This window comes from Lynx rufus, unplaced genomic scaffold (genome assembly GCF_022079265.1).
Source record: "Lynx rufus isolate CCGP_SWC_20201006 ecotype Redwood Valley unplaced genomic scaffold, mLynRuf1.p SCAF_4, whole genome shotgun sequence".
NCBI classification, from domain to species: domain Eukaryota; kingdom Metazoa; phylum Chordata; class Mammalia; order Carnivora; family Felidae; genus Lynx; species Lynx rufus.
The window spans coordinates 35,085,712-35,112,815 of record NW_025814856.1 but is presented as its reverse complement, the minus strand read 5'-3'; the positions used below and the strand labels follow the sequence as shown (position 1 = coordinate 35,112,815).

At 40.6% G+C, this 27,104-nt stretch overlaps 1 protein-coding gene across 1 annotated transcript in view; it reads right to left on the bottom strand.

Annotated features, from left to right (window-relative positions):
- The window catches only part of TAFA1 (TAFA chemokine like family member 1), a 507,254-nt gene that overhangs the window by 112,742 nt on the left and 367,408 nt on the right, over positions 1-27,104 (bottom strand). Inside the window, exon 2 of the mRNA XM_047097687.1 lies at positions 9,239-9,379. Coding sequence (XP_046953643.1) covers positions 9,239-9,379 — 141 coding nt within the window. The remainder of the gene's footprint in view (positions 1-9,238; positions 9,380-27,104) is intronic.

Below are 27,104 nucleotides of genomic sequence, written 5' to 3'. Positions count from 1 at the left end.
TATTCTCTGGTTAGTGGGTGATTCATGTTTTGTTGTTTGGGTTTGAAGTAGACCCTCAAAAATTCCACTAGCTTGGGTGTATTGAGGAATACATCATTAATTTTTCAAAATATTATTCATCTGCATAAATTTCTGCACAGGCTTCAGAAGGGGACATAAGTTTTACCACATTCTTAGATGAAGATATCGGAACACTCCACAAAGAAATGTACCAACATCCTGAGCGGCTTCCAGCACTGTTGTGGAAGGACAGGGCTATAGATTTTCCTAGAAGTGTGAAATAATTCAGAAGCCTTGCTCGTTATTCATATGGACAGCACATTAATAACACAGGACCCTGAAATCTTGCCTTATCTGGGCTGAGGCCCAGCTGGAGAGGGATGAGGAGCTGACTCCTTAGATTTAGAACAACATTTTTCCCCTTTTTTGAAAGAAATAAGAATTGATTAAAAGTGCTCTCATATCAGACAAGAACAGGTATTTGAAAACATCTAAGCTTTTTGGAGATAAATGGAAACGAATGACTTTGGAGCTACTTTCAGGAAATTTTCGTAATGAGTTTGGAATTCTGTATAAGGAAGTACATTCCAACTAGGTAAGGGACAAGAATTTGGTGTTGTACCATGATTACACACACACACACACACACACACACACACACACACACACACACACACGACATGCACACCACTACAAATACTTGTGCAGAGAATTTTGTATCTCCCAAGTGGCTACATTAATGGACTTTACAATGGACTTTCTACATTTATGTCCAGGTGTATGCACTAAATATACTTTCATATATGGTTTTCCCATGGAAATGAAATCAAAATCCTTAGAAGATGTCTTAGATGATATCCAAATGGATGAACTTGACCTTATTGAAGAAAGGCAGGGCATGATGTACACATGAACTCTTGCTAAATAAAGTCACTGTGAGCAGTTAAAATGCATGTAGTTCATATTATGTTCCCCAAACATCCAGTCTCATTACCAAATTTCCTATTTATCTTCTTCTCTTCTGGTGAAAGAAATAAAGAAAAGTGGCTAACTAATTGAGTCTGTAAGCTGTTTATCACTGAGTATGATTTGTAAGTAATTTTTCTCTCCTTCCTTAATACTGGGTATTACCAAACTTTTTATCTTTGCCTATTTGATTGATGAAACATTACATTTCAGAGTTTAATTTACATTTCTTCCACTGAGTGATGCTGAACATCTTTTCCATGTGTACCGCCCATTCTTTCACTGAAAGACAACTATTGGAAGATATTTTCTTATGCTAAAAAAATACAGACCAATGTTTCAGTTATATAGCACCATTCTGATTTATCAGGTTGTATGTATGTGTTATCCACAGGCCTGCGGGGGCATGGATATATTCTCTAAGGATGCACAGAAAGCTGGTAACAGTGGATGCTTCTGGCAATTAAGATGTGAGAGGTTCAGTGGGAAAGGGGAGAAGGGGATTTACTCTTCCTTTCTCTGCTGTTTTTGTGTATGTACACTTCTATTTAGGCCAAGTTATGTATATTACTTTGATATCAAAGAGCAGGTTTTTTTCCCCAGAAAATTAATTTTTTTATTCATGAGAATAGCAGGGCAATGACTCTCAGCAGGAAGCATGGATTCCCCTATCGTCAGGGATCAGGCAGGTCACATTAGAGGGCCACAGCCAGGTGTGTAATAGAAAATGGAGAGGCACAGGAAAAACTGGAGTGTCCCTTTGAAAGGCACGCAGTCAGGTTTCCCCATCACTCTGCCAACCTACGGAATAGGTCTGAGGGTAGTTTCTGCCAGTGGCCTGCCATTTGGCAACTGCTGCTTTTAAAAAAAATGATATCCACTCTTAGTTTTAGAAGCATGGGAAAATCTGGGGCGCCTGGGTGGCTCCGTCTAAACATCTGACTTGGGCTCAAGTCATGACCTTCCGTTTGTGGATTCGAACCCCACACCATCGGGCGCTGTGCTGACAGCTCAGAGCCTGGAGCCTGCTTCCCATTCTGTGTCTTCCTCTCTCTCTCTCTGTCCCTCCCCTGCTCACACTCTGTCGCGCTCTCTTTCTCTCTCTCTCACAAATAAATAAACATCAAAAAAAACAAAAAAAAAAAAGGAAGCATGGGAAAACCTGAAAGCTGAATTTCTGTTGTCTTTATTATGCTAAGGAACAAACACAGGGACAGACCTTTTATCAGATGGTACAAAAAGCTTTGTCAGTTCCTCTGTATCCTTCCTCTCCTTCCTCTTGCTAATGGAGGCTTGGATCCCTCACGTACCTGGGCAGGACTAGGTGCCAAGTAGGGGAGCAAAAGCAAATTTGTATGTAATTCAGAAATTATACCTAGATGTGCCACAATTTTACTAATGATCCTTTAGTAGACCCTCTTCAATAACAGTGGGATCTCCCTTCAGAAATGCCAACTTGATGTTGGCAGTGGGATCTCCCTTCAGAAATGCTTCCTTGATGAAGCCAACTGAGCTCACCGTCCCATCTATTAAACAAGCTGGAGTCTGCCTTGAAAGAACAAAGCAGGCTTCGAACAGAGACAGTAACGAAGGGACCACAGACTGTTGCTGTGCCATCCCGATCCACCACAGCAATTCATTATCTTCGTATTTCATTGTGTGGACAAGTAACAAATGGCGGAACCAAAATAGGTCATCTTCCCTTGTTCTCGAAAACGGTTAATATTTGTGAATAAAAATAAGGGCTTAAGCTTTTTCATACAATGTTTGCTCTGGAAGGTCCCTAGATGATTTCCAAACTGCAGCTGAGCCCGACATGTCACAGAGATATTATAAATCACATACCACCAAGACCCGTTGTGCGATGCTTGGTTAGCCAGTCTTAGGAAAAACACTGAGCTACTGGCATAGAAATTATTAGTCAGTCTCAAAAGACCTAAGAGGAATTCCTGGAAACAAAAACAAAAACATAGTCCATAACGTCCATACCAGCATGGCCCAAAGTCTGTTTCATGGGACATTGGGTCTACAGGATATGAATAAGTGTTGAACAGAAAAAGGTTCTCTAGTTAAGGAAGTTTGGGACATAATGGGTCAAAGTTGAACAAGTTTCTTGTCTACAGAACTTCTCAGAGCCTTTAATATGCTATCGTATTTTGAATGGCTATGAAGGGGTTATTATATGCAGTATTTCTCATATATATTTCATAACATTCTACAGAAAACTATTGCTGAATTTCAAATTTCCTTCAGTTATCAGACCTTTTTCTCGACCGTGGCTGCCTGTAGGGAATATGTTGGTATGTGGTCAAGAAACTTTTATCATGTTTTTTCTAAAGAAGCAATCTCCAGAAGCTATTTTTACAGATACTCTGGTTCTAGAATCTCTTATCATGCAACTTGAAAAAAACATTCAAAGTCTCAATCTACCAAGTAGATTTCATTTTGTTAAAATTAGTCATAACTGTGAGAGTGAATACTAACAATTGTTTGGACAAATGAATAAAGCTATTTCATAGGTAGATGTTTAATATACCTTCTAAGCACTCATGGTCTCATATCTCTTTTACACCTCTTTTTCTCTGACTCCCCCTTTCCTTGTCCCTCTTTGTATGTCTTCTCTCACTGTCTGTCTCCTTCCCTGTAAGTCTATCTGTTTTTCTGGGTCTGAATATTTGTGTATCTTTCTTTCTTGCTTGCTCTTATCTTAAAGGTTATGTATGATGAGCCAGCAGTAAAATGTCATCTTATATTGTGGGTTTTTGTCTTCACAGAAATAGGCAGGAATATGATTACTTTTCCATTACATTAACTGTACACAAATCTTAGTTACAAACAAAAAATCTGGGATTTCCATAGCTGTCAAAGTTAGGAAGTTCTGTGATGTAAGCTAGTCGCTTCTGGCTGGTATCCAGTATAAAAAGATGACAATAGCAGACAATGTTTGTAGCAATCAGTCATAGAAATGGTCAGAATTCACACTGAATGAAAAGGAAAGGCCTATGAACTTATCATGTAGACTCTTCTTAATAAGATTGATGCCAAAATCTACAGAGAATTAAAAACCCTTCTCTACAAACTAGTACTTGATTTTTTTCACACTTACAGTGCATGAGAATAAAATCCTAAAGAGAGAAAACCACATGAAAAATTCCCCATAAAATAGTTATTTTATGCCACTCCCCCATCTCCATGACACTTCAATCATTCCATAGAACAGAAATCATTATTTATAAAAATGCTTCTAATTGCTCAATGACTACAACCTTAGAAAGGGCAATTAATCAATCCTCTCTGACACAGAAAGGGAAGGGGCAGGTATGGTCCAAAGGACTGGATGTTTCTGAAAGTCTGCACATAGTTGGGCTTCCCCGCTCTTCTCACCTAGAGATTTTGGTATCTCGCAAGAAAGGCTTTGGAAGGGAACGTGTGTTTATGTTACATCCTTGTTTGCCCACACTTGGTAAATAGGGCCCTGGAGTCAGACAGCCCGGGATGGATTTCTGGCTCTGCCACTATTGGCTGCGTGATGGTTAGCAAGTCACAAAATCTCTGTGCCTCAATTTTCTGACAGGCAAAAGGGAAGTAAGAGAAGGAGACACCTTCAGGGGTTGGCGTTAGAGTTAAATGAATACGGAGACTTGAAAGACTTGAATCATACATACATGGTGAGCCTTCAGGAACATATTAGCCATTAATTTTTTAAATGTTTATTTATTTTGAGAGAGAGAGAGAGAGAGAGAGAGAGAGAGAGAATATCCCAAACAACCTCCATGCCCAGCAAGGAACTCAAGAGGGGCTCGAACTCACCACCTTAAGATCACGACCTGAGATGAAATCAAGAGTCAAATGCTTAACCAACTGAGCCACCCAGGCGCCCCGCCATTATTTTTATTATTGTTAACAATGATAGTGAGGAAGGTGCCTTCCTTTTGGGTTAGAGAATACTTAACAAGACACATGAGGGTGTGAATCAGAGTGTAATGATTTAATATTTGGTCAGAAAAGTGCTAGGCACAAATCCAAGAGCATGACACTTTAAAAAGTCTTTATACATATCACAAAATTGAGTGAATGTTAGTGTTGAGAGTTTCTTTTGGTATTTTCACTTATTAGGTGATAGAATATACTTTTTAAACTCAAAGGCCACTATTTAAAATTTTTTCCCAATATCCTATATTCTACTTTTGAATAAGTTGCTAAGATTACGCTGCAAATGTATGTCCCATTTTAAATCATCTGGTCTCCGATTTTGAATAATACAATATATGCTTATTTTAAAATCATAGCTGTTTGTCGGGTTTTGAAAATGCTATGGAAGGCAAGTGACCTGTAATTTCAGAGGAAAGTAAATAACAGCAATTGGAACGCTTACATGGGAAATGCACTATGCACAACAGAATATATTCAGGACAAATATGGTGTATGGGTTGTCAACTACTGTTATGGGGAGAAGCTGGTTTCCATCCATTTTTAGACTTAGAGAAGTGTGCCAAACATTGTAAATATGCCAAAGTGGAGGAAATAGATCAATCATTTATATCCACCTCCGAAGCCCCATGTAGTTATTAACAATAATGTTTTTGAAGAATATGTTTTAAATTGGGAAACGTTCACCTCATGTTAAAGGAGACAAGCTGTTGATAAAAAGCACTGTAACATTTTAGTTCAATAAAATACCTACCACGTGAGTTTCTTTTTAGTAATGGGTTAAGCCAAAGGGGACATATACATGTTTTCTTACAAAGTAATGATAATCTCTGAGCAATAATATCCTGTGTGATTTTAAGGTATGGATTATTTCTGTAGTTTTCAGAATTCCTATAATAAACTTGAATTCCTGAAGATGACTTACCAGCATTAGTGATCTCCAGGATAATCAGTGAGAAGCAGTTTTAGGAAAAGGTTGGCACTAAAATGCTACCGTGTTTGATTACAATGAAGCACAACTTTGTGAAGCAATGTGTTCTTCCAAGTATTACCCACACTTATTAGTAAGACAGGAAACAGATGCCATCATTCTGCAAGCACTTCATGGGAATCAGACATTATGCAAAAAACACTTGACTTCCTTAATCCTCATCCCAAACTAGAGAAGTAGAAACAATTACCATCTCCATTTCAGAGCTAAGGAACAAGTAACAAGCGTATGTGACTTGCCCAAGGTAATTCGATTAGTAATTGGTGTAGCTGAGTTCCACTCATGTCTGTCTAATGGCACAGCTCGTGATCGTAATAACTACACTGGAATGATTATTAGTTTATATATATGCTTCATTTTTAATTTGCATGAGGAGATTTGGCCCATAAAAATAATTTTTTAATATCTACTTATGTATCTTGAGAGAGAGAGTATGTAGGAGCAGGGGAGGGGCAGAGGGAGAGAGAATCCCAAGCAGGCTCCAGGCTCAGTGCAGAGCCTGACATGGGGCTCAATCTCATAACCATGAGATCACAACCTGGGTCAAAACCAAGCTCAACCAACTGAGCCACCCAGGCACCCCCATAAAAACAATGTTGGCCAGAGTAACATGTAGACTTTACTCTGACGCGCCAACGGAGTCAAGGATGTTGGAAGAGTGGAATGCTTTAGAAAATATAAATCATCAGCTTGATCCTATAGAATACTCTATATTTTATAGACTTTTGCTTGGAAGATAGGGACTAATAGCCCTCTTGCCTGAACCTACCACCTTAAAGGATTCAGAGTTTCCAAAGTCAAGCACACTTGTTCCGACAGACAAAATATTACCATCATGTGCTTTAACTTCTCATAGAAACTTAGGGCCAGATGCCATTTCCCCCTCTGCCAGCATAAACAATGTATTGTTCTTTGTGTCTTACATCCAAATCCTGAAGGCAATTCTATTTCTAGATCATTAGAGATAAAAATGAACTGGAAACAAAATGGAGATTTATAGCGAACAGACTCGATGTTTTTTTCTTTGGCAGACAATGTGAGAAACTATCACGGTTTTACAATATTTATTGGCTTCAAGGGCCAAGAGTTTCCTCCTGCAAGTAAGAAAAGCAGCATTTCTAGTCTAGCCGCTTGCCTTTCCTGCACTGGAGGTACCTTGCCGTGTTGACTGCGATCTACAAGAAATAAATAATCATAGCGCAGGTTTTCAACCTCAGCTCCATTGACGTCTGGGGCTTGATAATACTTTGCTGTGGGCGCTGGCCTGTGCACTGTAAGATGTTTCACAGCATCCCTGGCTTCTACCCATCAGATGTGAATAGTACCCCCATAATTGCAACAGATGTCTAGGCCAAAAAATGTCTCCAAATAGTGCCAAATGACCACTGAAAATGCCTTAATTGAGAACTTACTGATCATAGTATATTTCCAAACTTGGCTTCTCCACATCCTTTGGAAAAAAGAAAAAAGGAAAGCTTGGTACATGATGGGCAGCTGTACGTGCCACATGTACGGCTCTCTGGCTATGGCTGATTGGGCAAAGGTTGACACGTGACCCAGGCTGAGCCAGGTATGTTTCGTCTTTTTGGAGAACACATTTAAAACACAGGAACTGAGTCAAGTATTTTTGGGCTGTATTGTGATCCCCATGAGATCAGAGTTGGCACCATGGAAATAAGAACTTGACGCCAGCTCCTAAGCTATGGGGGTTCAAAAGCTAAAATCTTGGAAGAGGGAACCAGTTCACACGGAGAAAAATGAGGAGAACAGAGATCAGAAAAATGTGTGTCCCATGAACAAAGAAAACAAGATGGCTTCCACTTGAAGTATTTATGAATTGAATCCCATGAGGTTTCCTATAACTGGGCTCCCCAGGATTCTTTTATTTTCTTAAAAAACAACTTTACTTGGTGTAGCTTGAGTTTGTTTCTCTTTCTAACCACATAAAAATGAAAATAAATAACACAAGTCAGTCTAGAAGGTGTCCTGCTCTGTCTACATTCTAGAGGTACAACCAGGGATCCTAAGCCAAGAGATTCAGGGTCTAATTGCTGTTGTGTGACCCTGAGCAGGTGACTCACTTCTCTGAGTCCTGATTTTCTTACTGAAGAATTTGAACATCACCTCACACTTGGCTCTAAAATTATGAAAGATAAAGATGGGGAGAGATATTTGTGGTCCTTGTGAGCCTTGGCTCAACTATTAGGACATACAAAGTTGTTTTAAAGACGGTGGCCAAGACTTGGTATTACAGTTAGTTACTCTAGGCTTAAGAGTCAGTCAAGCTACAACTTGTCAGCCATGGGACCAATGGAACATTACATAACCCTTCTAAGCCTCTGTTTCTTAATGTCTGAAATGGGAGGAAAAATGTATCTGTCTCAATGATCCCTGTCTTCTGGCCTTCAAGTCCTGATAGTTCACTCCCACACTGAATGGAGATGACTTCACTAACCAATATGATATTGTAGAAACAATGAAGGGTAACTTCTGAGGTCAGATTATGAAAGAGAACGTTACTGTGGCTTCTATATTGTTCTCTTGGATTACTCACTCTGGAGGAAGCCAGTTGCCATGTTGTGAGACACTGAGCTCCTCTGCAGAGGACCACACAGCAAGGAAGTGAGTCCACATGCCAACAGTCTTGTGAGTGAGCCATCTTAAAACCTTCCTCCAGAAGCAGTCAAGCCTTTAGATCTTGACTGCAACTACATGAAATGCCCTGAGCCAGTCACACACAGCTCAGTTGAATTCCTGACCCACAGAACTTGTGAGGTAATGTTTGCTGTTTAAAGCTGCTAAGTTTGAGGGGCTAATTTGTTACACAGCAGTAGGGAACTATTATAGGATCGTTGGGAGGTGTAAATAAGATAATGCATGGTAAGTGTTTAAGACACTGCTTGGCATATCGTAAGCATTCAAAGCATCTCTATTTGTTCACGAATGCATGTGATAAACCCAGAGCAGTGCCTGGCATATAGTAAATGCTCGTTATATTTGCATTGAGTAAATGTTAGGTATTGTTATCTTTAGTACTATCGTCACCATCATCATTATGTATAACCTCATCTAACATTACTTCCCAAATGAATGGGACCCTCCAATTTCTTGACTTGAAAAATTACTGTACCTTAATCTCTAAGAAAACATTAAAATAGAGCTATGTGACAATTCCACAGCCAGAGAAACAAGAATTCAAAGTCTGCTGAGGACGGGCATTTGTACAGCCGTCTAACTCTTTGGATGCACCTTGTTCGTTATCCTGAACCGTAGATGAAACAAAAAATATTTATTATGCGCAGTGAACACCTCCATAAACACCTAAGGATAGATGTAAAACTGGCCACTTACCATCGACGCAGGAAGGTCTGTTTCTTGTCGTTCCAGCCACTTTTCCAGGCAGACAGGAACACTTTACTGTTTGTGACCGCTCCTCGATTCGATTCTTATTACAACATCTGTGTGCAGCTATCACTTCACATGTCCCTCCTTCTGGCAAGATAGAAAGAAGAGGGACACTGATTAGAAATAAATCAGGGGCCATTAAACCCTGTGGGGGTACACGTGGAGGGGTTGGGGAGAGTAAAAGAAATTACAGAAAAAGTTTCCAGGAAGTATAATTATTGTGGGATTCTCTCTCACCCTCTCTCTGTAACATCGATACACACATGTATACAAGATTCTATAGTAGGTACGTGCAGTCCTGCAGAAGACAGGTAGTACAGCCCTATACTTCAAATGCACCAAAGACCACCAATGAATAGTGCTCAAGAGGCAACGATTCCGGGCTGTATATACTGAGAAGCGGTGAACCAGGGAATGCCTGGCGCTAACACAAAATAAAGAGTCTATCTGATTTAAATGCATTATATTTGGGGAGCTCAATCCTATGTTATCTTTCCATTTAGAATTCTCTGAGCTCCCGCTTAATGACAAGCAACTGACACTCCAGTGATACAGAACCAGCGGTGGCAGGAAAACTGCCCAGAAATTAGCTCTCCCGCCCAATGCCCGCCTACTCTCAAGGGGGCTGAATAGAAAATCTAGTTGGGGAGTCATTTCCCAAATCCAGATCTCATCCAAAAAATGACAGAAAGAATTGCTGGAGAAAATAGGTATGTGCTTTAAATGGCATCTCAAATTACAGAGCTAGGCATATGGCTTCACTTAATTGTTACAGGTCAGCCATGCATTCAACATTTATTGGCAACCTAATGTATGTCACTCTCCACTAGGTTCTTAACAGGTGCACTGCTGGGTCTGTCTAAATGTTGGTGAGCATTCAGGTGGGTCTTGCCAGCCTGTAGGATAGCTCTACAGGGACACTAAAGGTACTCCAAGTACCCAGAAACCAGAAATTAACTTCCCCAGTATCAAGTTTTATGTTACGAAGAATGTTTTTTATTTGACAAGAATGGACCCGTAACATTTAGGATCCAGTTGGCATAAATTCAGCAAGTATGTGTTAAGCAACCACTATATACAAGTCACTGTGTGATAAATTTTTAGGGACATGGGTTCAGCCCATACACAGGGGGCACTTAGGAAACACTGGAGAGAAGGAGAGGAGGGAAGTAAGACAGAAATCAGGAAAGACTTAAGACGTGGCCCCATCCTACCCTGAGAACCCACAAAATAATGTAATGATTCTCAAGGCAGGGCTGGGGATGGGGTGATTTTGCTATTTGCCCTCTCCACCAGTGATATTTAGTGAAGTCTGAAGGCGTTTTATTTGTCATCGCTGGTGGAGGGTAGGTGCTACAGACATCCAGCAGGTGAAGGCCACGGATGCTGTTAAACAACTCACAATGCACAGGGTAGATCCCACACCAAAGAACTATCTTTCTCAAAATGTCAAGAGTGCCCAGGTTGATAAACCCTGGTTTAATAGGAAAGAAGCAAAAGGATCTCTGGTTCAAGTCAAACTAATTCTACCTCCTCTCAATGGCAGGAAGAGCTCGGGCTTTTGAGCCAGCCGGCTTTCGTCTGCATCTCAGCTCTGCCTCTTACTGTGTGCTTCAGTTTCTTCATCTGTAAAATGGTAAAAATAGTAACACCTGCCTCAAAGGGTTGCATGAGTGCACACCAAGATAACACACGTAGAGGGGTGAGCACTGAGCCTGACACACGGCCGAATGTCCATATATGCTACCTATGACTATATCAGGTCACATTTATATTATATTTCCTTGGCAATTTCCTCCTCCTTTCTGCCTCAGTGACTGGGCAAAGATGGTGTGTCCTAGAATACTTCCTCCTACTCCCTATCCTTCCACCCTCCACCCACAACTCAAATGTGTTCACTCATGAACTCTTCTCTGAACTAAATGCAAAGGTCAGTTCCTTTAAGAAAGCGTCCTCACTGCTGCCACTGCTCATTCTCTTAGCACCCTACACATTGCCTCACACAACTGTAACCACGCGTCTGTGACCGCAGGCAATTTGAAAGCTTGGTCAGGGCCCAGGTTAGCCTTACTGTCAACAAGCGCTGTAGGTACACTATAATTGTTGGTTGAATGAATGAAGAAGGAAGTTCATTACCTAAAATTAACACCATAAGGCAAGTAGCAATTTCTGTGGATATAGGCCAAAGGGGAGACCCATTTGTTTTTGAAGAATTCGAAAGGCTTCTTTTTTTTTTTTGAGTATCAAAATATTTACTTATTTATTTATTTTATTTTTTAAAGATAATTTGTTGTCCAATTGGCTAACAGACAATGTGTAAAGTGTGCTCTTGGTTTTTGGGGTAGATTCCCATGGTTCATCGATTCCATACAACATCCAGTACTTATCCCAACAAGTGCCCTCCTTAACGCCCATCACCCATTTTCCCCCCTCTCCCCCAACCCCCTATCAACCCTCAGTTTGTTCTCTGTATTTAAGAGTCTCTTATGGTTTGCCTCCCTCCCTCTCTGTTTGTAACTATTTTTTTCCCCTTCCCTTACCCCATGGTCTTCTGTTAAGTTTCTCAAGATCCACATATGAGTGAAAGCATATGGTATCTGTCCTTCTCTGACTGACTTATTTCACTCAGCCAAATTATTGAAAGGCTTCTTAAGTTGTGAGTTGAAAGGGAGAACTTCAGCAGGCTATGATGAAGGGAAAGCATTTCACTAATGTGAAAGGTCACAGACTTTTTTTTAGAACCACATTTTTTTTTTAATTTTTTTTTCAACGTTTATTTATTTTTTTTGGGACAGAGAGAGACAGAGCATGAACGGGGGAGGGGCAGAGAGAGAGGGAGACACAGAATCGGAAACAGGCTCCAGGCTCCGAGCCATCAGCCCAGAGCCTGACGCGGGGCTCGAACTCACGGACCGCGAGATCGTGACCTGGCTGAAGTCGGACGCTTAACCGACTGCGCCACCCAGGAGCCCCAAGAACCACGTTTTAATTAATATAGAATTGTCTTAGGTTTATAGAAAATTTGTTAGGATAATACTGCCAGTTCCCATATGCCACACCCTATTATTTCCTCTTTCTATTCTGCTAATGCTAACATCGTATATTAGTATGCTGTATTTGTTACAATTAATGAACCAACACTGATACATTATTATTAATTAAAGTCTATGCTATATTCATATTTTCTTAGTTTTTACCTAATGTCCTTTTCTGTTCCAGGGTGCATTCCAAGATGCCACATTACATTCAGTTGTCATAGCTCCTTAGGCTTCTCTTGGTTATGATAGTTCTCTATCATAGTTTCAGACAGTCCTTCCTTTTTGAGGACTTTAATAGCTTTGAGAAGTGTTGCTCAGGTATTTTGGAAAATGTCTCTCAGATGGGATTTATGTGATTCTTTTTTTTTTTTTTATGATTACACTGAGGTTATGCGTTTCTGGAGGAAGACCACAGAGGTAAAGGGCACATACTATCAGCATGACTTACCACTCTTGATGTTGACCTTGATCACCTGGCTAAGGCAGGGCTGGTCAGATTCCCTCCAGATAACATCACTCTCCTCCTTGCCTTTCCATACTGTCCTCTTTGGAAGGAAGTCACTATGTACAGCCCACACTTAGGGAGTAGAGAGTCAGGCTCCACCTCTGTGAGGTTGAGGCATCTACTAAGATTACTGGGAATTGTGCATGACAGATTTGTCTCTTCTTTTTCATCTATTTACTTAATCATTCATATCAGTATGGATTCAAAGATGTTTATTTTATACACTGGGTTATAACCCAACACTACATTATTTATTTTCTTGCTCAGAATGCTCCAGTTTTGGCCACTGTGAGTCCCTTCAGTTGGTTGTTGTGTTCTGTCTCCCCATGTTGCTTGCCCTTCACCTTTTTTTTTTTTTTTTTGAACACTTTCTCACTTTCTGACTCTACAAGATGCCTCAGGTTCATCTTGTATATTTCCTGCCCAGTCCTATAACTACTCATTTCTCTAAGGAGCTGGTCGGGGCATTAAAAAAATATTTTAGAGTAGATGAACTAAGGACCCGATTAAACCCAGGATTAAACTGGAGAGATCTTCCCTCTCCAGAAAGAGTATTCAGTGTGATTCTGTTCAAACAAGGCACAAATGGGGATTTTGAAGCCAAGAACTGAAAGGATCTAGATATTGTTCAAGAGTGACTGACCATCCTGGCTGCTGTGTTAGGGAGGAATTGGAGAAGTGCAAGGTAGCAAAGCAGAAGAAACATAAGGCCAATACAAAATTCTGAGCAGGAAATAAGGGGGTTTGAACTTGGATCATGGGAAGAGCATCTCACTGTCACCACAAGCCCTTCATTGGGATGAGAGTTAATGAAACAATAGGGCTAATCACACATTACATTCTTTCACCCAGATAAGGGCAATTAGGTTGCTTTAACTTGTAATTGTCAGTTGTAAGTACCCTCAGTCAATTCAGTAATAGCTGGTTCTACACTTTATGAAAATACCACCAATGTTTAAGTCACCACTTGGCTTTAATGGAAGACTAGAGCAACATTTATGAATAAAAATAGCACAAGCCATAGAAAAGCTTCTAGGATAGATCTTGACTCTCATTTGATTTACAGGTAAGGCAGCGACAGACATGCCAAATCATCAACAATTCAGATTGTTGCCCTGAATTAAATAATGTGGACAGGGAGGTGGCCACTGGAGGCCCAAAGCCAGTCTCTCCCAACACTCTTGTAGACGAGCCAAAGGAACAGTTCTGCACCAGCTAAGTGCTCACTGACATTGACTGGATTCCGATTGGATGGATGCTGGGCACTGTCCTCAGCACTTTACCCACATTACTGACAAACCTTGCAGCAACTATAAAAGATTTTGTCCCTATTTTAGAGATGAAAAACTGAGACTCGGAGAGGTTGAATAACATGTCCCAAATTACCCAAGCATGATTTGGGCCTGCTGGACCCCAAAAGTGCTTTTTTGCATCCTGTCACAAGCTGTCATTCTTTGGAAGTTCTTGCAAAAGGAAGTCTGAAGCTACGTTTAGGAAGCTTATCAAGGTTAAGTATCCAACTCACGCTTCCTCCTCGAATTATATTCTGACCTCATCTGCTCCTATCCTTCCCTCCATCTCTCTGCTCTAGGGACACTGGTCTTGCAAGCTATTGCCTCCAAATGGTAGGTGTGGTCCCTCTTGAGGGTTACTCTAAACTCAGGGAGGCACTGCTCTAAGAAGCACCTTCTCTTCTTCTTGACAAGTTGAACTATGCCCCACCTGGGACACTCTTTTAGCAAATCTATTGGGCCTTCCCTTACTCTCTCCACATCTTTTCTCAAATGTCATTTTTTTCAGAGTTTCACTGGACTACCCTATTTAAATCAGAATTCTCTTAGAAAGCGTTCATTATCTCCTTTATTTTGCTCCATGTCCTTATCTTCATCACCTCCAGACTATTTGTAACTTTCAATTGCTGTAAGTTGTTTATTTATTTACCTTATTGTCTATATGCCCCCCAGCCCCCTCAGAATATAATATCCTCAAGGACAAGGACCCTTATTGTCTACTTCTTAAACATTTAAGTGCATATTTCAATTTACTTGCAAAGTAGTTCACAGATAGAAATAGGACTATTGTTATGCTGATTTTCTAGTGAGGAGGCAGATTTAGACCAGGCAAATGGCACAGCCACATAAGTAGAGGTGATAACTATAGGAATATAGGAGTTAACCATTTCTTGAGTACTTACTATTTTCCTGACACCATGATAGACACATTATAAATCTTCCATTTCCTATATGCTTATTAGAGCCCAATGAGGTTATGATTACCCCCATTTTACAGGGGACACAACTGAGATCAAGAGCAGCTAAAAAAGTAGCCCACGTTTTAACTACCCAGATAACTATTATCTGGCTGCGTGTGGACCAGAGCCCAGATCTTCTGACCCCATATGCAGTGCTCTTTCGCTAGCCCCACTCGGGCATACATGCTGACATTTCTGTGCAAAGGGGAGGAGAACTCAGAGACTGGGAATTGACAAGTGCTCCATTTGCATTAAAACCTTGTGTATAAAGTCAGTGACCCCAGACCACGTCTTCCACAGGCTCATGGATGATGGATTTGCACACAGGAAGCCAGAGAGGTGTTGCTCTAAATAACAGGCTCACCTGATCTTGACAGCTTGAACTATAGCTTCATTTTACACTGACTGCTTAGGTAAGCCAATGTGGAATATGCAACCAGGTTCTGGAGCCCACAGGACCCTAAAATTCAGAAAATCTTATTGGACCTGTCATACCCAAATCTCCTGACTCCAAAGTTTTATATTTGTGACTGACCTGGCCACAGCCAACCAGAGCAAGTTAATCTATCCAGACCATGAAACCCTGGTCCCATGACTTGGGTTGACAAAATAAAAATATTAGATCTTTGACAGGAAAAGGCTCACTTGTATCTCTAGTCTTTTGCTTGTAAGTTTTTAAGTTATGCTTTTAGGGGCTCTACGAATTACTTAAGAGGGTTCACTTCTACTGGAGACAACGAGAAGCACCTCTAGTTGTTTTTGACATTGAGTACAAGAATCTATTTTTTAAATTTGAGATGGGGTAGGGGGAGAGGGGCAGAGGAGGGTGAAAGAGAAAGAGAGAGAGAATCTTAAGCAGGCTCCACGCTCACCATGGAGCCTGACACGGGAGTAGATCCCATGAGCCTGGGATCATGACCTGAGCTGAAATTGGACAATCGACTGAGCCACCCAGGCACCCCAAGAATCCATTCCTTAAAGGAATGCTTCCGCAAAGGAAAAAGTGGAAACAACTTTGTTTAGCTGATGATCAGCCCCCTAAAGCTAATATCAAATGATAAATATTATTGGATGGATGGACAGATGGGTGATAGAACAAAATGAATGATTAGTATGAGCCGGTCATGAATTTTTACACAGCCAAATAATATGTAACTTACTGTTTCTTGACAAGCTTGGATGCCTTTGGTGTAGTAGTGTATAGTAAGATTGTAAGATCAACTTCCCCCTCCCAATTTCTATGTGTTTTTTACTTCTTGGCTATATAAGGAACCCACATTTACTTTGGTCTACCCAAGACACAATGAGAAGCTGATCAAATCCTGTGAAATGAAATAAAATTCTGAACTTCTCTTATAACCATAGGGATAGAATTTTTCTATCAAGCTGGCTGCTTGAACAAGGGGACTGCAAACCAAAATATTCTTCAGGTTTGTCCCTGATGATGAAAAGGAAGAGTAAGATTTGTCATAACCCTTTCCAGAAACTAGAAAATGGTCCCTTTAAATCTATTTTATCTGCGATTTAAAGATTATCTAGTTAACTGTCCCTTCAAACCTAACTGCCAAGGTTATTGCAAACTCATAATGATAATATTTATCATGTAAATGTCTTTCAGACTTTTCTTTGGTGCCAATGCCAATCCATTCATAAATTCTATCTCAGTCCAAGTCAAAATGATTTCAAAATGATCTATCGCTGCTCACAGCATTCATTTAAGTGCTCCACAAATTGAACTTCCCCCCCTTTTTTTTTGCTTATGGATTATCTGGAAAATGGCTTTTTACCTGGATTTCACCCAGCATTCTGTAGATCTAGCACATAAGACAATGAGGTAACCTATTAGCTAATAGCAAAGAATGGGGCACAAAGAACAGTAGGAAGGTTTTCTGTACTATTCAGAAATTTCCAGATTATTACTTGTATCATCACTTGACTTTGTCCATGGGAAAACATCTAAGATACAATATAAGAAATTAGCCTTGGTTTGCCTGGGTGGCTCAGTCAGTTAACTGTCTGACTCTTGGTTTTGGCTCAGGTCATGAACTCATAGTTCATGAGTTTGAGCTCCACATAGGGCTGGCTCTGTGCTGGCAGTGCAGAGCCTGCTTGGTATTCTCTCTCTCTCCCTCTCCCTCTCCCAACTCTCTCTCTCTCAAATAAACAAATAAACTTTAAAAAAATTAAAAAAAGAAATTAGCCTCATATCCTAAATTGTACTTCATAAGGGGCCTCCTAGTTCTTTTAGATTAGAAGGTAAATGCAGTAATTACCCGGCTCACATGGGTCAATCCAAAATGTTAGATGTGTTAGATGAACATCTATTGCTCAGTTCTTCCTCTCCCACAAATTTTCTAAATGCGAGCCTTGCTTCTCACTCCATTTGTCCATTTCACCCCAGTGGCAATGGCAGCCCCCTGTAGCGAAGCTCTATGGGTCAGCTCTCCACTTTCTCTCCTGCTTTTTCTCTTGTGTTTGTCAGACCTCTGAGTACATTATCAAAACCTATTTTTAACAGGAAGAGAAAGTTGCTAATATCCAAAAACGGGGGGGAAAGACAGCATTTCAAGATTATTTCTGGCAGCAGCAACTCTCTCTGAGCTGGAGAAGTTGAAAAAAATGCCAAGCCCAATATGCTCCTAGCAATGATCCCTCCTTCCCAGCTCAATACATCACTGTCTTCCCCTGCACATGTGAGGAAACACAAAGAAGATGAATTGCTAAGGGTAACATTTCTCTTAAAAAGAGTCCCCACTGATGACAATTATATGTCAAGAATGAAAGGGATGATGAGGTTAGAAATGACTGGCAAGCAGATGGCTAAAAACTTGAAGGCTGCCATCATAAAACAGGGTTTGCTCCTGGAATGGTCATCTAACAGTGCTCATACCAAGCAACTGGATTGCTCTGGGCTACAAACTGGGTCAGCCACTTAAGAATGGGCACTTATGGGAAAATGCTATGTCTAATCCTTTTCATCTGCCAGGCAATTTGACATTCACTAGTATATTTTGGTGTTGATGGCTTAATGTCAATGACTAAGCATAGCCAAGTAATTCAAAATTATCACGACACTGGGTTTTCTGGGAAAGGAAATGCTAGGGGACAGTACAAAGTTACAAGAGAAGAAAATAATCTTAAAAATAAAAAGAGAGAGACTGTAAGTCTAAACCCTGTACTATATTTTTATTTTATTCTTTTTTTTTTGCCCCCCATACTCATCATTAGGATCATCTTTAAGTATCCTTGAACCATACAGTGAGTTAGATTCCCCTGCTATATGATTCTATAACCTTACATAATTCTCCCACAATAATATCCCAAAGTATTATTTTGGCATTTTCAAATGATGTCTTCCTTTTCCTATAAAGGGTGAGGGTAGCAATTTTTCTTTTTTATCACCCTATCCCTAGTACTTGCCTTAGAATCTGGTCCAGGTTTGGTCTGTAAACATTTGTTGAATAAATCTCTTCCCCAAAGCCTAGCTTTGGATCCCCATGGTATGATCTCTTAGCAAGCCTAAATTCTCCTTTGCAGTGTATCTCCCAATAAAAATGTTTGGTTCACTATGTGTCTATCCTATTGGGCTAGATACTCCATCCACGTGGCTGGGACCACATCTTGTTTACTTCTTTATCCTTAGTGCCTAGAATAATAGTATCACTTTTGCTAAATGATTGAATGATGAAGGAAGGAAGAAGGGAAGGGAGGAAGGAAGGAAGGAAGGAAAGAAGGAAAAAAATGGAGGGAGGAAGAAAAGAAGGGAGTAAAGAGAGAGGGAGGGAACAAAGGAAGGAAGGAAAAAAGTGAGGGGGAGAGAGAAAGTAAAAAAAGAGGAAATAAAATAAGGGAAAAGAAGAAAGACTAATATAAATTAATCATCTCTGGGGGACCTATTCCTATTTGAATATTCACTATGAGATCTTTTAAGAAAACAAACTTGAGTGATAGATGTAATTTTTGCAAAGAAATGACCTAATATACCTTCTAGAAAAATCTACTTGGAACTTTGGTTTGGGGTAGTGCCAAAAACGTACAAAAGACAAGCTTTTTATTATTCTAAGCAAAATGACTGGAAAATGAAATCGCAATTAAGAGTAATCATAAGAGAGGCACCTGGGTGGCTCAGTCGGTTAAGCATCTGACTCTTGATTTCGGCTCAGGTCATGATCTCATAGTTTGTGGGATGAAGCCTTGCATCAGGCTCTGTGCTGACAGTGTGGAGCCTGCTTGGGATTCTCCCCCTCTCCCTCTCTGCTCCCACCCCTGCTTGCATGTACGCACACACTCTCTCGCCTCTCTCTCCCTGTCTCTCAAAATAAACACACAGACTTTAAAAAATAATAATAACCGTAAGAAAACTTTGGTCCTCATTAAGAGTTAAGCCAGGATATATCTGCTTATAGTTGAGGGCAACTTCTGGAGGAAATGAATAAAACATAGCAAGGAATGTTAACACAGACATAATTACTCAGATCCTTCCATTTTCATTTCATTGCAAATGGTTCCTTTCTTTAAAAGATGTTACGTAGGAGACAAAGCACAGATTTTTCTGAGATTCACTTTTATAGGGCTTCTTGATCAAGACCTTATAAATAGCTCTCCTGGAATGTATGGTAGTGGCTGTCAGAAATGCATATTTAAGACTCTGTTAAAAATGCTTTATTGACCCAGTAGACTGGAAGGAAGCTCCAAGTGTCTTCGTCTGTAAATCACTGACAAGAGAGACACTAATGGATCCTTAAGCATGTTTTGGTCGAGGAGGGCAAAATGGCTGCTTGATTTGTTTATGCTTCAGATTAAACAAATTACCATCTCCTCCCTCCTAAGGCTCTGGGGTACAAAGAAGACAGATGAATGGAAGAAAAAAGAACAAATTCTGGGCTGGGAAGCCCTGTTTGAGGCAATACAGCATAATGAATAAGATCGCAGATTCTAGAGCTAGGCTGCCAAAATTCAAGTCCTGGATCTGCTGCTTCAGATCATTTTGCCTGCTATGCCTCAAGGTTCTTGTCTATAAAATGTGGATAATAATAGCATTAATTTCATAGAGTTGTTCCAAGGACTATGAGAGAGTATAAGAATTAAATAAGTATAGGCAGCTATAATAATACGTCATTAGGAGTAAGCTCTGAAAGGCATTCTGCTCTTAATAATACTATTGGAATCAGGATTATTACTGGGAAAAAATGTGACCCTTCTCATTTTTTCCCTCATTTCACTAACATGGACCATTCCTCACACCTGTATCCCTACTCCCAGTCAGGGCCACTGGGAAACATTTAGACCCCGCTATTCCCCTAAAACAAGATTGCTAAAAGTAATGAAATACTACAATGCACTTATCACCCACCCCCAAGATTTCTCCTTTATTTATTTTTTTTAAGGAAGAAAATGGCTTACACATAGGATATGATGAAACTCTACTGCAAAAATTATTTTTAAGAACTTCTCTAACAACATGGAAACAAATTTTACCCAAAGATGTACCAATGAGCTTATAAGAACACCTTTCAGTCTTTAGCGTTCTTTAAATACTACACAACTTTTACTCTTTTTCCAGCAGGGATGCCTTGGATAGCATTAGAGAGGGCAAACCCCAGTAGTGGTTTGGATGTCAGAGGATGTAAAATAAATAAGTTGTGTTCTGCTATTTTTTAAGTTTATTTACTCATTTCAAGAGAGCGAGTGAGCAGGGGAGGGGTAGAGAGAGTGAGAAAGAATCCTAAGCAGGTTCTGAACTGTCAGTGCAGAGCACAAGATGGGGTTGAACTCATGAACTGTGAGATCATGACCTGAGCCAAAGTCAAGAGTCAGATGCTTAACTGAATGAGCCACGCTGGTGCCTCTCCACTATTTTGATGAAGGCAAGAGTTAAAAGGGAATGAGGATTAGAGGAGTAGCTATGTCCACTGGTCCCCTATAAGGTACAACTTTCTTCATCTAAATCCCACTTGGATCCCCCCAAGTCCTTTGCCTAAACCAAAATCACCAGTCCAGCTAGGTGGTAGGTTACCAGGTTTTCTTCTCTATTGCTAGCCTTCCAGGCTGGGAATGATAGGGCAACAATTTTTAGCAAACAGACAGGCAAACTCATTTTACATGAGCAACTCCTCTGATTATAATATTATAATAATTCCCCTAAAGTTACGTGAAACACTGACCTTAAAGGTTGAATACATTAATATTTAAATATTTCAAATAACGCAATATGGGTTACTAGCTGGATAACTAGGAACAAATCGTAATCTCTAACTTCTGGTCCTTCATAAAGAAAATGCCCAACTCTACAGGATATCAGGAGAATTAGAAATTGTGTATTAATATACCAAACAGCACTCAGTAAGCATACTATAAATAAAAGCTAACATTATTCTTATGGCAAACATAAAAATACGAAACCCAGTTTTAAAGACAACACTAGAGGCAGTTACTTCTCACAAGAATTTTGATAAAGGAAGAGAATTCTGAAAGGGTGAAAAATGGAAGAATTTGCCTTGCAGGCTCCAGAATGTCCTGTCAATGGTGGATGGTCTGATATGTTGTCTATATTGAATCTTATCTGCTCCTATGTCTTTATTCATCTTTCTATTTGGGTTTCTTCCCGGCATTTATTTAATGGTATACAGATAGGAATACTCTCTGAGATGGAAGTCCAACAACAGTTATACACTTGTTTTATTCTCTTAAAATGAGATTCTTCCGTTATCCTTCACAGGTAAGTATAATGGATGTTAATAGGAACACGGGTGGTAATTATACATAAACTCCATTAGGAAAACATGAAAGTATACTCAACAAAATAAAGCAGGCAAGAGAATGACTCCAAATCTATCACCTCAAAGCCATGACTGTATTCTTTGACATGTCTTCCACAAGCTACACAACGCTAACAACAAAAATTCTGGTGCGACAACATTCCTGAGATGGCCGAGAAGCAAAGACAGGAAGACAGATACACCTTGAGTTAATCCAGGAAGAAAGTGGCTGTAAAATACTCTCCTCTGAAAGAAGTGATCTTACTTGAGGGTCTGATGCCCACCAGGGGGTCCCCCTGCTGAGTCAGAAAGCGATTTTAAACTACAAGTTCCTCCTTCAGTATCTGGAGGAAAACCACATGAATCTCCAACACACAATCCTACCTGAATTATCGGGCGTTATGGAAATCTGTCCCACAAAAATAAAAAGTAGCATTTTGCATCTACTGAACTTTACAATTAAGGGTTTTGTCAGGGAGTGGTCTCTACCGTACCAAGGGCTGGCACTTCTGTGAGTCCCAGGGGTTTGCACATGGTACGATGGTAAGAGTCCAGTGTTTGGATGGGATTCTGGAGCTCTGTTGACTGGGTTGAAATACTGCCTTCCCCCTTGATTAACTGTATTTACCTCAGGAATTTCACTTAAGCTTTTCATTCTTAGTTTTATCATCTGTAAAATGGGGAAGATAACAGTACTTTCAGGATGAAGTTGTTGTGAAGTGCTATGAAGCGAGTAAACACTGGCAAAACACTTGGATCAGTGCCTGAAGTATAAGAAAAATGCAATTTCCTCCTATTAATATTCTTGCTGTTATTAGTTTTAGCCCTGGCAGCCAGCAGGAGTGCTAAATGACTCTCTCTGGCTCTCTTCCTCCCGGACTTATGCGTAGTTCTTAGTCGCCTTGTGGGAAGTGGGGCCATGTGACTATTTCTGTATTAATGAAAGTGACTTATCACTACTGTGATGAGTTTTTAATTCCCTATGCAAGACTTACCAAGGCTCTCTTCTTGCTGGTGTGATAACCAGAAATATATAAAAAAATTTTTTAATGTTTTATTTTATTTTTGAGAGAGAGAGATGGAGAGAAACAGAATGCAAGCAGGCGAGGGGCAGAGAGAGAGGGAGACACAGAATCCGAAGCAGGCTCCAGGCTCCGAGCTGTCGGCATGGAGCCCGATGTGGGGCTCGAACTCACGAACCGTGAGATCATGACCTGAGCCGATGTCGGACGCTTAACAGAGTGAGCTACCGAGGCGCCCCCAGAAATAGATTTTTTTTAGTTTAAGTTTATTTATTTATTTTGAGAGAGACAGAAGCAGCACGAGAGGGGGCGGGGCAGAGAGAGAGGGAGAAAGATGCCCAAGGGGGCTCTGCACCATCAGCACAGAGCCCGACCTGGGGCTTTAACTCACAAACTGTGACATCATGACCTGAGGTGAAACCAAGAGTCCGAGGCTTAACCGGCTGAGCCACCCAGGTGTCCCCAACCCAAAATATTTTAGGTCAGGGGTCGGCACGCTTTTTCTTTTTTTTTTTTTTTAAATTTTTTTTTTTCAATGTGTATTTATTTTTGGGACAGAGAGAGACAGAGCATGAACGGGGGAGGGGCAGAGAGAGAGGGAGACACAGTATCAGAAACAGGCTCCAGGCTCTGAGCCATCAGCCCAGAGCCCGACGCGGGCTCGAACTCACGGACCGCGAGATCATGACCTGGCTGAAGTCGGACGCTTAACCGACTGCGCCACCCAGGCGCCCCGGCACGCTTTTTCTATAAAGGTCCAGATAGTAAATATTTTTGGTTTTGTAGGCTACCTGATCTCTGTGGCACCTACCAAACTCTGTTATTTTATCAGGCAAGTAGCCACGAACAATACTTACGCCAGTGAGTGTGGCTGTATGCCAAAAAAATTTTATTTATAGAAACTGAAACTTGGGTTTCGTGCAATATTTATGGGTCACAAAATATTCTCCTTTTGAGTTTTTCTAGCCATTTAGAAAGGTAAAGGCCATGCTTAGCTCATTGGCAGTATAAAGCAGATAGGATGTCTGTGTCAGAGTTTGCCCTCCCCTTGGTTTTAGATGGTGGCTCCCCCAGTAATGCTAGTCCCTGAGTGACGTCTATCAACACAGCCCCACTGTTGAACCACAACAAGCATGCTGCCAGATGAACAAATAAACCTTTGTTGTATGAGCCAATCAGAGTTGGGGGTGGTGAGTTGGTGTGGTTTAATGCGGCCTAATCCGACTAATAAATTACTCTTTAAGATGATTAAAGTAAAAGTAGTATATTACTCCCTTAAGAGTGTTTAAATAACTTCTATAAATATGTTTAATGGTAACTAGGGAGGCAGACTCTCCGAGGCTTTCACCCGTGAAATATGGTCTTTCAAATCTACGCTTTCCAGGGAGAACCAGAACAAGACAGAGCTTCCTAGTTTCCTCCGTGCACATACCTCACCTGAGCCAAGAATCTGGCCCTTGTCATCTTGATATTTTATTGGCTTCGCTGAGAGGTGATAATAAAAGTATATACTTATTTATATCATGAGACTGTGCCTCACGTTCACAGCCAGAAATCTCAGAAAACACACATTTCGGGGGAAAGCAGACAAACAGAAGCTCTGATTTGTGTTACACATTGTAGAAGTCGTTAACTATGACTCAGGTAGAAAAACTTATTACTTCTCTTTTTGACAGTGATGACAATTTAATAGTATTTGACTCTACCGAGTTACATACAGCGTCCAGAGGCACTGAAAGGGACTGTTTATCAAGATGATAAACAAGGTTTCATTTCCTCCCTGGCTGCATGGATGTGATCAGAAGTCTAAGACCATCCGAAATCACTTAGTCTGGCCACCAGGCAGACGTTAAGCTACTTGGGACCATCTGCGCTTGAAATGAGCTTCACTTAATGGACCTTCTCTAAGCCCATCAGCACCAATGGAAGTACGTGTGCATGGGTGTGTGAGCACTGGGGCATACGGTGTGGACTTGAGGGCTGAGGGAAGGGTTTTAGTCCCACTAAAAACCCCATCCTCTGGGAATCTCATACTTACCAATTTCAGACCTCAGGCCTAGTTTTTCCTTCTGGGTTGGGTAAAGCAGGCTGGATACATTTTCAAAACGCTGGGAGTGTAGAACGGATTTGTATGGGTAGGTATAATAAGGAACACTTAGAAAATAAGCATTTTTCTTAATGTTATTCCTATTATTTTTGTTAGCTGTGGCAGTGAATGAAGCCATTAGTCATTTCTACCCTGTGGAGTCCCCTGTTCCTCCTGCCTGCCCAGCAAACATTCCCACTCCCACTGGTGAATGCTTCTTGCTTTTCCATGAGAAGCCGACGGTCTTCATCCTCATTCCCACATCGTGGAGTTTTGAAGATGCTGCTTCTATCCCCGTCTGGGAGAAGGCACAAGACTTAGGACTTGCAAGGTGGATCACGCATTTTCTGGTGACCAAGGGATTGCCCCAAGCGTGGGTGCCTGGCCTAACCCACACACAATGGGAGCCAATCAGAAAATATTTATTCTTGGGAAAATCACATTTTTTTTTCCTCCATGGGTTTCTGAAAAAAATTTGTAAATCTGGAGCTTGCCACGACCTTACTATCATGAGAGCAAAAGCAGCAAACGAATGGAGTCAACACAGAGGGAAGCCAAGTGGAAAAGCATAGTGCTACTTGACAACATGGGTGATGTTACCTGATGTTACCTGGTGCCAGAAGGTAGAAGGTGAACCGTAATGAATACATGCCTGTTTTTTTTAAAAAAAAAAACTCAGTGTGAACTTAGATTTTTTTGCTACTTGCAATAAAAAGAGTCACGAAGTACAGTCCTACTAGGCATTGCAAGACTCTGTGTCGTGATTTTTTCTTCTTTGCGTAAACTTTGTTATATGAAGGACCCTATGTTAGGTGCTAAAACTGAACTAGATACCAACCACCCTAAGGGCTCCTCGTTCAGGAAAGCCTTCCTAACTTCCCTGATTAGGTCCTTCGTATCTCCTCCTCCCCTTCCCAATGCTCAGAGCCCTGTGACCTTTTTCACATCAGCACAATTACAACTGAATTTTACATGTGTTCAACAAGTACGTTTCATTATTGTCTGTGTCCTCTAATTAGGTAAAAAGCTATATGAAGTGGGGGCCATAACTGTTTTCGTTGATCATGTTGTCTTGAATGCGCAGCACAGTGCCTGAGGGTGGAAATCACTGTTGCCGACTCAACGCTTATTCTCTTCTTTTTCACAGAGCTAGACCAAGAATGTTGATCTGAGTGCCTAAATGCCTGCCCGTTCAAAAATATTTTTCCATTCTCCTTTCAGCTACGGATGGAAACACGACACAGTTCTTGCCAGTGGGATACAAATCAAAGTCTGGTGAGGCTACCTAGGAAAACTTTGTTTTCCAGACATATTAACTTCCTATTTACCATTTTCTGCTTCTTCCTCCCTGAAATGCAGGCTTGATGCTGGAACTATGGAAGCCATGGTGTGCCAATGAGAAAAAGCAATGCTTAAAAAAAAAAAAAAAAAAGAAGCCAAGAGAATCACAGAGATTTTAATCTTGAGAGTTTGGGACCGCTGAACCAATGTCACCAAAACTCTACTTTCAAACTTTTTTTTTTCCTATGTTCAAACTTTTTATTGCATGAGAAAAAATAAACTGCCTGCCAATCTGTTTAACCCACCATTCGGTTGAGGTTTTCTGTCCCTTGAAACCTAATGTAGTTTTGGTACAATGTCACACATTAGGGTTTGGATAAACATTTGTCAAATGTATGAATAATGAAAGGAAGGGCGGGCCTTCGGCTTCAGAGATCTAGTCAGAGTGCTTAGACATGGAAAAAAAAATGAGTATTTCAAAACAAAAAGTAATAAATGTCCAGAGAGTTTAAGGATCGGTACTGGAGGTTTCGAAGTAACCAGGAGATACTTCCTTCAACTTAATGGACTAAGTAAGTCTTGGGGAAGTAGAAGTATTTGATTCAGGCCCTTGGTCCTTCAAGGATGACTTGTTTTTGCAGTGATGGGAAACACACATTTTAGGCAGTGAGGGCAAGTTGAATGAAGGCCGAAGGATGGGTCAGTGACAGATTCTAGAGTGTCCCCTAGACTATAGAATGGAATACAGGAAAGGTAATAGGATGATACTCCTGTAACTAGGCTACATTATGTGGCAAGGATGATGTGATGCCACACCACGGTTATCTCTATCTTTATCTCTAGGTAAGATCTTGTTAGTAGACATTAGGGA